This window comes from Lynx canadensis, chromosome C2 (genome assembly GCF_007474595.2).
Source record: "Lynx canadensis isolate LIC74 chromosome C2, mLynCan4.pri.v2, whole genome shotgun sequence".
Taxonomy (NCBI): Eukaryota; Metazoa; Chordata; class Mammalia; order Carnivora; family Felidae; genus Lynx; species Lynx canadensis.
In genome coordinates this window covers 87,850,239-87,862,552 of record NC_044311.2, presented here as the reverse complement: position 1 = coordinate 87,862,552, position 12,314 = coordinate 87,850,239, and the positions used below count along the sequence as shown (strand labels likewise).

General features: G+C 40.5%; 1 protein-coding gene across 1 annotated transcript in view; it reads right to left on the bottom strand.

The window, feature by feature from the left end:
* Nucleotides 1–11,404, bottom strand: part of OSBPL11 (oxysterol binding protein like 11) — an 85,440-nt gene extending 74,036 nt beyond the window's left edge. Inside the window, exon 1 of the mRNA XM_030330522.1 lies at nt 10,540–11,404. Within this exon, the coding sequence (XP_030186382.1) occupies nt 10,540–10,856 (317 nt within the window). The 5' untranslated portion in view covers nt 10,857–11,404. The remainder of the gene's footprint in view (nt 1–10,539) is intronic.
* Between the last annotated feature and the right edge of the window lie 910 nt (nt 11,405–12,314).

The window sequence follows — 12,314 nt, the reverse complement described above, 5'->3', positions numbered from 1 at the left end:
TGATGGGACCTAAAAAGCCCAAGACTTCCACTTCTTTCATTTTAAGAAATAGTTATTGCATTTTTTTTCCAGTAGGTATTTTGTCAAGAATGATGGAAGACCTGAGATGTTACCCTACTTGAAAGCTAGCAAGTTAGCCCAGTTTCATGGATGCTGGCAAAAGACAGGAGACTCCTCAGTCAGAGACAAAAGACTTCAGTAGCCATAGCAATAGCCCCATCACACAGGGCAACACAGAGGACCGGAGATGCCTGCACATGCAGGACATTGTGGGACAGGCTGAGGAACCTGTGTGCAGAGAACCAACATCTTTCAGCGAACAGTAAGTTGGCCTAACCTCTGCAGCAAGGAGACCTTATCTTTATTATACTGGATGATAAATAAACCTGCCTTCTGCTTAGGAGGGAGATACTATATCTTCCAAGACTGTTTGCTACACAAATTTTTTGGAAAAAAACAGTAAGTAACAAAGGGAGAACTGTCTCCCAATAAGCGTTACTATGTATTACATTATCCAACCCTATCTTCCAGGCGCCAGTTCCCCTTCTCAGAGGCAAAGACCTCTCAATTTCTTGTGTACTTCTTCAGAAATATTCTATGCACCTACAAGTGTGCACATATACACACCATTTTATTTTTTAAACAAATGGTTGCAATTATACACATAATTCTGTACCTTGTTTTTCTGTTTTCTTAGGGATAGTTTCACACTGACACATATGGATCTAACTCATTTCTTAACATCTGCACAGTAATCCATTTTATGGCAGTATCATATAGTTAACCAGTTCCAATCCTCCTACTAACAGAGTTTTTTGTCTAGGCTTTTATTATTACAAATAATGGTGCAACAGAGTTGTACATATCTTTGTACATATTTGCTAAAAGTGAAATTGCTAGGTATATGCGTTTTTAGTTTTTATAAATATCACCAACCTGCTCTCCAAACAGGCTACCCCAATTTAACTCTCATCCTTTAATGTAAAAAGAGGACCTATTTCCTCACACCAGCCTAAAGCAGTATTGTTTACCAACAAAAATAGGAGCTATAGCTCTTACTATAAACAGGACTTTCAGACATTACGAGTAGGCTTTTCAATACCCCTTAGGTTCAAAATTAAGTTGCTAAACCCTAAGTGTAAGGTAGTGTTATGCTGTGGAATGAGCACATAAAAGGGATACAGGATCTAATACCAATTTTCCCAGGACTAATGCCACGACTGACCCTGGCCATATCAGTCTCTCTGGGCCTTGGTTTTTCTCATGTGTCCGATGACCCTTTCAACCTAAAATGTGTGTACATCACTCATCATTTGAAATTCTAAAGGTTTTTCTCAACAGAAAATTACTATTTCAAAAGTAAAGTTTGCAAATAAGAGAAACATTATACCTGTAATTAAAACTTTTTAGAATAAAGTAGAAAACTTTTTCTGGTACAGTATCTTTTCAGATAGTAGTATTTATTATCTCTCATATACTTCCAAAAGGCTTCACAGAAGCAGGCCTCAGTAAAACCAAGACACCACAGACCAAGAGAGTATCAAGATACTATACGTCTCACTGCCACACAAGAAGCCATTTTTAGGTGGGAGGAGACCTGAATCAGTCGAGGATGAGAAAGATTTTTCATTGGACCCCTCCCTTCTAATACTTTTTAATAATATTACCTATTCTAAAAAATCACATTAAAAATATTCTTTTCAATTATGTTATAAAAATATGTGAAACAGCTACAAAATTGATAAAGAAGTTCTCTTTGCAGATTTGAGGTCACAGATTCAGGCAGTACTTTAAAAAGGCCTCTATCAAGGATAAGAAAGCTGTTCCAGAAGCAACTATTGGTGGCATTTCATCTCACCTTTTGTATCATTCTCATTCCCTCCTTTTCTTCCTCTCTTTCTCTCCCTGTCTCTATCTCTTTGCTATATCCATTTTCTCTATTTTTCCTCTTCTTTTCTTTTTCTCTCCCAACCATCCTTTTAACTAGGGCTTCCAGCTGCAGCCAGTAGCAACAGCCTCTCCCCTCTAGGGACCTTCCAACCAACCTCAAGAACAGCAATGGAAGTAAACTGCAAAGGCAGCCAAAACTCAAGAACAGGGAAACACTGAGTGAGAAATCATGTTTTGTTACAATACCTTATAAACCCAAAAGAAAATCCTTTCTTTCACCACCAAATAAACTGTTCTAAAACCCAGATGGTAATACCAAAACAATAATGTAACTATTTAAACAGGCAATTTAGTTTTAAGTTAAACCTGAATAAGTCTGGATACAAATCATTTTATTTAGCAAAATCGGTATAGGGGAAGATTCTTAGCTAGTGAAGATGTTTTCTCAAAGGGAACAAAGATGTTCCCTCTAGGCAAGGTAGTATAATTTACATCAAGAATATTCTCCACTATGTTCAAAAGCAAAAACAGAAGAGTTTAAAAAGATATAATTTCCCACAAATCTATTTGTTGGGCAATTTCTTCTGGAATCTAAATCATGCAATTTATTTGCAAAAGACCAATTTGCATGTTCTAACATTAACCTGCTTGTATAGTTTTGATACAGTAGAATTTCTATGTAAAATATGAACTCAAATGGACTGTGTTTAGACCTATAGCAAAAATACAAAACACTAAGAAATCAGAGTATACCATAAGAAACCAAATATTTTTCCTCAAGGCTTGGTGTAGTTCTCACTAGATTTCTGGAACAATATTTAATAGTTTTCAGCTACATGCCTATAAGCTGCCTTTCTCTTATTTTCACTAGCATTGATAGCAACTTTCAGATAAGGATAACAAAAACTAGGGTACAGAAGTACACATTCAAGTTTCCTTTAACCCCTAAAGAGAGAAAAAGTAAACATTCACAATTTTTTCTTCAAATCAAACTCAAAAAGTGGTCAAACCCTGAAGATAGTAAATGTTAGGTTATGTTTACGCAGATCTCCTTTCCCCATTTGAAAACAGGTACAGGTACTTTTCCTATTAACAGAGTATTTACAGTGGTAGACACCAGGTCTGACCAAAAAAATTATTTCTATACTATACATTTTTAGAATTCTACCCATTTACTGAAACCCGTAACTATTTGCTAATAAGGAAAAGAGATCTGTTTGTTAATAGGGCTTGGCCAGCATGGAGCCCAAAATAAGACAAGCAGGCCTGTTATACACTCCAGTTTGCTTTTCAGTTCCTCCTCTGGGTAGTTCTCTTCTGTCCATCTCAATAAGTGGCATATTTGTAGATGTGTACATTTTTCTGAAAGCTGACACGAAGAATATGAAAATAATGGAAACATGCACATTTTATACACTTTGAACACTTACTATGAAAAAGGAAGGAAGGATCCAGAATTAAGAAATCTGTTTTCCTTTTAAATGGTGAACAAAGACCACAACATATAAATATAAATTACTTTGGAAGAAGAAAATTTGGGGCTAATCTAATAAATTTACTGATCAGCTTTGATTTGAAAAAGGGTCATCGTGATATATTTTGCAAATGCAGCTGAGGCTCTTTCTTTCTTTCTTTTTTTTTTTTTTGAAAGACTTTATTTTTACATAATCTCTACATCCAATGTGGGGCTCAAACTCAATCCCAAGATCAAGAGTCTCATGCTCTACTGACTGAGCTTGCCAGGCACCTCTCTTCTCTTTTCTGATTCTTTTCCAGAATCTTCCCAAAATAAGCCTTGGGAGTCCTTACTTTTCACTGTTATGAATGTATATATTAATTTGGAAATAACAGGGCTCTACATGATAGAGGCTCAAAAATATTTGCTGCATGAGTTAGAACACCAGTGAAGGATGAAACCACCATGTCCTAAACTATTTATCAATAACTATCCATTCCTTTAGAGAGTGTATCAACTTTAAATACCTCTACAGAAATAACTACTTAGAAATAAAAGTTCTTCCACTTACTAGCCGTGGCTCTGGTCAATTCATTTTGACTTCTGTTTTATTCAACTATAAAATGGTGATAACAGTGTCCTTCCTACCTTCCTCTAAGAGCTGTAGTGAGGATTAAATGTGACAACAGAAGTGAATACATTCTGGATACTACAAAGGCAATTATCTACTTTGCTGGATATGCTCCACATCTCTAAAGTCTAGCTGGATATACAATTTAAACATTCTAGCAACTTAAGTTCAACATACGGAAAACCAAATGCATCATTTGACTCCCCAAATCTGTTTCTCATGTAGACTTCTCAAAGTTTCAAATCTGGATGACAGAGGTCAATTTTTACTTCCTTCCCTCAGTACATCACCAAGGTCTGTCAACCTTCCTCCCATGGTTTCCTTCTTTTCCAGCCTACTAACACTTTCCCTGTATTATCTCATGTCTAGGTCATTACAACTGATCTCCTAGTAGCTCCTCTTATTCCCCGACAATCAGTTTCAGTCCCAAACTCTCAGCTTTAGAAACAAATTTCCAACTGCCTACTTGTCAAATCTGTCTCAACAATAGATGATGATCTAGAGTCTATTTATACTATCATCTGTAATAGGCACCTTCTAATGTGGCTCCCATGATCCTCACCTGCTGGTATTCACACCCTTGTGTGGGCTGAACCTCATCATTTACTCATTCCATGCCCAAGTGGGAGAGAGGCAGAGACAGAGGGAGAGAGAGAGAATCCTAAGGAGGCTCCATGATGCCAGCACAAAGCCCAAAACAGGGCTTGATCTAACCATGAGCTCATGACCTGAGGTGAAATCAAGAGTCAGATGCTTAACTGACTGCGCCACCCAGGCACAACTCATCACTCACTTCTAATATAGTGAAAAGTGATGGGGACTTTACTTCCATGTTTAAGTTACAAAAGACTGTCACTTCCATCTTGCTAGCATTCTCGTTTTCTTACTTCCTCACTCTGAAATAACAAGCCGTCAAGTAGTAAGATGCTCTGTGGAGATGCCCATGAAGCCAGGAACCAAAGGAAACCACCAGCGGTCAGTTTATAAGGAACTGAGGTCTTTGTCCAACAGGCCAAAAGAAATGAATTGTGCCAAGAGCCACGAATGAGCCAGGAAGTGAATTCTTCCCAGCTGAGCCTCAAGATAACTGTAGCCTTGTGAAATACCCAGAACCAGTGGACCCACCTAAGCTTCAGAACACTCTGGGATAAAAAATGTTACTGTTTCAACACACTAAATTTTGGGGTAATTTGTAACACAACAGTAGATAATACACTATCTCACATATTTCAAAATAAATTCAAAATAAATAATAAACATAAAAAGAAATTTACAAACATTAAAAAAAATTGGGGGCACTTAGGTGGCTCAGGCAATTAAATGTCCGACTCCTGATTTTGGCTCAGGTCATAGTCTCACAGTTCTGAGACTGAGGCCCCTGTCAGGCTCCACACTGACTGGGATTCCCACTCTCTCCCTCTCTCTTTGCCTACCCCCCAGCTCGCGCGCACAGGTGCTCTCTCTTTCTCTCTCTCAAAATAAACATTTAAAATAAAAAAGACAGGGGCGCTTGGGTGGCTTAGATGGTTGAGCGGTTGAGCGTACAACTTCAGCTCAGGTCATGATCTCGCGGTTTGTGGGTTTGAGCCCTGCGTTGGGCTCTGCTGACAGCTCAGAGCCTGGAGCCTGCTTCGGATTCTGTGTCTTATTCTCTCTCTGCCCCTCCCCGACTTGTGCTCTGTCTCTGTCTCTCAAAAAAAAAAAAAAAAAAAATGTAAAAAACAAATTTTTTTTAATCAAAAAGACAATAAAGTGCTGGTAAGAATATGAAGAAGTTAAAACTCAATAAACTGCTGGCAAGAAAGTAAAATGGTATAGCTACTTTAGAAAATAGTCTGGGGGCACCTGGGTGGCTCAGTGGGTTGAGTGTCTGATTTTTGATTTTGGTTCAGGTCACAATCTCACAGTTGTGGAATCAAGCCCTGCAATGGGCTCTGCACTGAGTGTGGAGCCTGGTTGAGATTCTCTTTCCCTCTGCCCCTCTGCCCACTTGTGCTCTTTCTCTAAAAATTAAATTAAATTAAAAAAAAAATAGTCTGACAGTTCCTCAAAAAGTTAAGCGTAAAGTTACCATACGACCCAGCAATTCCACTCCTAGATATACACCAAAGAGAAATGAAAACACATATCCACACAAAACTTGAACACAAACGTTCAAAGTAGCATTATTCATAATAGCCACAAAACAGAAACAACCCAAATGTGTGTCAAATGATGAATAACAAAATATGGTATATTTGTATAATGGAATATTATTCAGTCATAAAAAAGAATGAAGGAATGATACGTGACAGCATTTATAAACCTCAAAAACATGATGCTTATTAATTTTCTAAGTTTGTAAAGCTAGAGTCCAGGTCTGAATCACAGGGTCTTTACTGAATTTCAACTACTCAGTAAGACATAACCAAAAATCTCCACTTTTAAAATGGAACAGTAGCAAATTACAGGTAGGCAGTTGAATGTATTGCCTCTGAAATTATAGAAATAGCTGAAGCCATGGAAGAGAATGAGATAACAAACAGAAAACATGCAGCTTAAGGAAAGAAAATGATGGAATATCATACCAGCCTTTTAAGGAAAAGAGCCAACCAAAGAAACGGAGAAAAAAAACATTCAGAGGGTAAAGGAGAAACCAAGAGAAAGTAATATCAAAAACTCAAGAAAAGGGGCGCCTGGGTGGCGCAGTCGGTTACGCGTCCGACTTCAGCCAGGTCACGATCTTGCGGTCCGTGAGTTCGAGCCCCGCGTCGGGCTCTGGGCTGATGGCTCAGAGCCTGGAGCCTGTTTCCGATTCTGTGTCTCCCTCTCTCTCTGCCCCTCCCCCGTTCATGCTCTGTCTCTCTCTGTCCCAAAAATAAATAAAAAAAAAAACGTTGAAAAAAAAAAAAACTCAAGAAAAGAGAGGCACTTGGCTGGCCCAGTCAGTAGAGCATGCAACTCTTGATCTCGGGGTTGTAAGTTCAAGCCCCATGGTGGGTGTAGGGATTACTTAAAAGTAAAATCTTTAAAAAAAAAAAAAAAGAAAAAAAAAGAAAAGGCAAGAAACGAATTGTAACTAATACAGTTATAGAGAAATCAATGGGAATAAGAATCTAAAAAAAATTCATCATTTTTTCACTCCTATCCTTGGTGTGGATAGAGCCAAATATCATGGGTTGAGCAATAAACAAGGATTAAAGAAATGGAAGCAGTTGTGTGTAAATGAGTTTTAAGAGAAAAGAATTAGGCTGAGTTTTACTATACTTGTTTTTTTAAGTCTACAAACTTTGAGTCTCAGAGGAAGAAGCCAGGAAGAGAGAGCAACCCAGGGCAATGGAGAAAACTGCTTCATCAATGTCCTAGAGGACAAAGGGACAAATTAAATTGAGAGCTAGGTTGAAGGATTAGTCTTGGACAAACTTCATTAAAATAAAAATATGTCAGTATGTAAATGCAGTAACACATTATATACCTGCACCCTTGGGGAAGAGTTTCACATAACTGCACTTTCCAAATATTTAAGCATCTTTTCTTTCAGCTATTTTCTTTGAAATTGTTCAACACTATATCACGTGGTTCTGTCTTCTTACACACTGTGCTTTCCTAGATGACTTAAGGCCATTATGACTGATTATTGTACTAGGAAGCAATATAGCTGAGTCTGCATGTTAATTTTTCAAATCTTCTTGGGCTGTCCTACACTTATCAGTTGCCATTTTCTCTGGTACATTTACCGTGATAACCTTTTTCATATGTGCTTCCAATAGATTCTAGTTTGAAAATCATGTAACCATTAAGTAATACACTAAACAAAGGATATAATACAGTTCTGAATTGAAGTACAGGAGTAAAGTGTGTGGCTTTATGACAACTCTCTCCAGGGCTAAAGATTCTGTTTCACGTTTTAATTCAACTGAGAGTGGGTTTCAAAAAGTTGAGGATATCTATCAGAAGACAGACTTCTGACTTGGAATGTTACTTTATTTTGCTTCCTTAAGTCATATCAAAATATCCTTGCCAAGTAATTGATAATCTTACATGGTTAGTCTTCAGCCACCAAAAAAAAGGATCATGTTGATTCCAAAAGTGACCCTAAATATCTCACAGTAACTAAATATACTTTCCTGTCCTAAAATCACTTACCAATAAAGTTATAATTTTCTACACTTCATTTCTGTATGCTAATAGTCATGCATATTTCACACATATGGATATTATGTGTATACTGTGTATAGTTAAGTACATATCGTTCACAAAAATATTAGCTTTATTTTTTTTAATTTATTTTGAAAGAGAGAGAGAGACAGTGAGTGTGGGAAGGGGCAGAGAGAGAGAGAGAGAGAGAGAGAAAGAGAATCCCAAGCAGCACAGAGCCTGACTCAGGGCTTAAACTCAAAAAACGTGAGATTGTGACCCAAGCTAAAATCCAGAGTTGGATACTGAACCAAATGAGCCATTCAGGTGTCCCACAAAATCTTGGCTTTAATCCCTTTCAAGTTTCACACAAATTTCACAACTACAAATAGCACAGGGCTAAAAATGACTAGAGTTAAGTACACAGGGAGTCAGTTAACCAAAATTTAACAATTCATTTCTTTAGCTGCAATACAATGGTATAGCCTGAATTCATTCTTTCTTAAGATTCTGGTGATCTAGCAATTCTACTTCTGGGTATTTATCTGGAAAAAAAAAAAGGGGGGGTGCACTTGGGGGCTCAGTCAGTTAAGCATCCGACTTGGGCTCAGGTCATGACCTCACGGTTTGTGAGTTCGAGTCCTGCATTGGACCCTGTGCTGATAGGCTCAGCCTGGAGCCTGCTTCAGAGTCTGTGTGTCTCCCTCTCTCTCTGCCCTTCCCCCGCTCATGCTCCATGTGTGTGTGTGTGTCTGTGTGTGTGTGTGTCTCAAAAATAAATAAACATTAAAAGAAGTAAACATTAACTTGAAAAGATTATCTGAACCCCTATGTTCAATGCAGCATTATTTACAATAGCCAAGACGTGAAAGCACCCTAAGTGTCCATCAACGGATGAACAAATAAAGAAAATGTAGTATATAAAATGGAATATTATTTAGCCACCAAAAAAAAAGGAAATCTTGCCATTTGCAAAAACACGGATGGACCCTGAGGGCATTAAGTGAAGTTAGACAAACAAATACTGTGTGATCTCACTTATACATGAAATCTAAAAAAACAAACCAAACAAAATAAAATAAAAATGAACTCCTAGATAGGGACAGACCAGTGGTTTGCCAGAGGTGGGGGAATGGGGTGGAGGCATGGACTGTGAATTGGGTGAAGGTGGCCAAAAGGTACAAGCTTCCAGTTACAACGTAAGTCCTGGGGATGTAATGTACAGCATGGTGACTATAATTAATGATAACATTTTGTGTATTTGAGAGTTGCTAAGAGAGAAATCTTAAAAGTTCTCATCACAATAAAAAAAATATTGTAACTATGTATGGTGATGGATGTTCACTAGATTTACTGTGGTGATCAACACATACAAATAGGGAATCATGTTGTACACTTGAATCTAATGTTACATGTAAAATATATCTCAATTAAAAAGATTCTGGTTATATCCTCCTATACTTTACTCATCAAAAGCAAAAACAAAACTACCATTGCTTCTCCAGTACTCTCTTCCTGCTCCTTAAATTTATCCTCCATATTAATGAAAATTAACAAATGTAGAATTTCTCATCATGACAGAGTTAAATGGCCTGACCAACTCAAACTGAAATGTCTCCAGTCTCCCTGGTTTAGAGTATTAGAGGCACCAGTATCTGTATCTGTGCCCCTGTGTTCAAATTGTTTACGTGTATCTCCCCTTCTAAGTCACAAACACCATGAGGGCAAAAATCTTTTTTTTTTTTAATGCTTATTTTTGAGAGAAAGACAGAGTGCAAATGGGGAGAGGGAGAGAGAGAGGGAGAGAGAGGGAGAGAGAGGGAGAGAGAGGGAGAGAGAGGGAGAGAGGGAGAGAGGGAGAGAGGGAGAGAGAGAGAGAGAGAGAGAGAAAGCAGGCTCCAGGCTCTGAGCTATCAGCACAGAGCCCCATGCCAGGATCATGACCTGAGCCGAAGTCAGAGGCTTAACAGACTGAACCACCCAGGGGCCGCAAGAATCTTTTCTTATTCAATGATTCCATTCAATCACTTGACAAATATGTTTGAGCACCTAGCATTTCCTAGCCTCTGGAGAGAGCTGAGTTAAGCAGTTCCTGCCTTCACAGTCAAGCAGGAACTATAAACACAGGCCTGTAAACAAATTACAACACACGCAAAAGCAGAAGTGAGCACAGAAATTAAATCAGAAGAGGAATGAACTCTAGGGATGTAGAGGAAGTTCAGGGATACACTTATGTATTCTCCGAAAGGCCTTCCATAAATACCTGTTGAATGGACGAATGAATGAATGAAATCTTTCTTATGAAAGATGAGATCCCAGGTCCAAATGAGATGTATTAGTTGCTTCTGGAAGTCACTAGGTAACTTTACCTTTCAACAACCGCCAAAATGCAGACTCCAGCATAGTCACCCCCACCTGAGGAAATCACCTTGAAGAAAGGACCTACCTGTACTGCCAGCCTTTTGCACTGCCACCGCGACTACTGCTGCTGCTGCTGCTGCTGATTCCACCCCCACAGCTGCTGTTGCTGCTGTTCTTGTTTGGGGTCACCGCTGTGGCCAGGCCCTCCAGCTTTCCTTCACTCTCTGAGACTTTCATTGTTGACACTGGTTCACCCCCCTGCATCTTAACTCCAAAGTCCATTTGCCCTTCTTGGGCGGGAGGGAACAACTCTGCAGAGTAGTTTTGTAGGTGCGAATTTTTAAGATTTGATCTGAAGGTGATTCCAGTTGCTAAATCAGGCCGCGGCTGGATGGGAACCATCAAATGGTCCAGGGAAGGAATACAAGCATTCCTACCAAAGGAAAACTTTTAAGAGGGCAAGGGTAGCAATGAGGACAGAAACCCTTTAAATATATATCTCTTTCCCGGCAAATGCAAGGAGGAAAAAAATCACCCTGCCAGAGGGTTTGGTGGTTTACTCAAAGGAGAAGCAGAAGCAGTGCGGGGAGGTCGGGGACTCTTAGCCAAGAGGGCTCGCCGAAGGACGGAGGACCACGGACCGCGACCCGAGGCCTGACCTCTGAGCTGACGGACTGGCCCGCCGCGCTCCCTCTGCTCCTCCAGCGGGTCCTCTGGCGGAGGGTTCCGTCCAGCCCGCTCGACGGTTCCCGCCGCAGCCCCCGTGACAGAACAGGGACCGCCCGCGCTCAACCCGGGAGGAGGGCTGGGGAAGGAGGCCGCCGGGGGCGGGACGCCGGCTCCCAGGGCCGCCTCTCCTCCGGCCAGTGGTGAGCCGCTCGGGGCGACTTCCTCCAACGCCCCCGGCCCTGGGCCCTCGACTGGGCTCCCAAGACCGGCGAGTCCCTCGCCCTCTCCCCAGCCCCAAGCGTGAATACCACAGCTGCGGTCGCCGCCCCACCCACAGCCCCACAGCGGGTCACCCACCCGCCTGCTCTTTCCCCGCCTTCCCTTCCGGAGTAGTGTGAGCTCACTTCCGAAGCAGAAGCGCCTGGCGCCATCTTGGCGCAGGGCACGCGGCCCTGAAGGGGGCGGAGCCTCGGGGGTAGCGGTGTTGGGGAGGTTGACCCGGAAGAAGGGAAAGGGAGGGAGGTGGGACAGCCAAGGAGGGAGAAACAAAGAAGTCCGGCTTAGTGCCATTGTGAAGTGTGACTTCTGGCCTTCCTAACCAGGTCCTGTCCATCCATTGGAGGGCCCATTCTAGGCATCTTAGAATGAAGGCTTAGAAAAATAATGTCATTTCTGTAACAAATTGCTAAAAACCTTCCTATTTGGAGTGCCTGGGTGGCTCAGTTGGTTAATGGTCGGACTCTTGCTTGCAGTTCAGGTCATGACCTCCAGGTTGGTGAGTTCAAGCCCCACCTTAGACCATGCTGACAGCATGGAGCCTGCTTGGAACTCTCTCTTTCTCCCTCTCTCTCTCTCTCTCTCTCTCTCTCAAAATAAATAAACATTAAAACAACAACAAGAAGAAGAAAACTCGTCTTCATTTTAGTGATTTTTGCAAAAATTGCATGACATTGGAATAGGGCAAATGGTTGTTACAAATGAAAATGAAACTGTTGTGGAAATTATAGCTCTCAGAATCAAAGCTAGCTACTGTTTCTCTGACCCCAGACAACTCACACTCTTTAGACTTTGTTTTTTTCACCTGTAAAGAAGGAGTAGTTGAAGGTAATTTTTAACGTCCCATCTAATTGTAAATTCTAGTTTCTAACAACATGATTTGTGAATTGAATGTATGTCATATGCAAAACACGA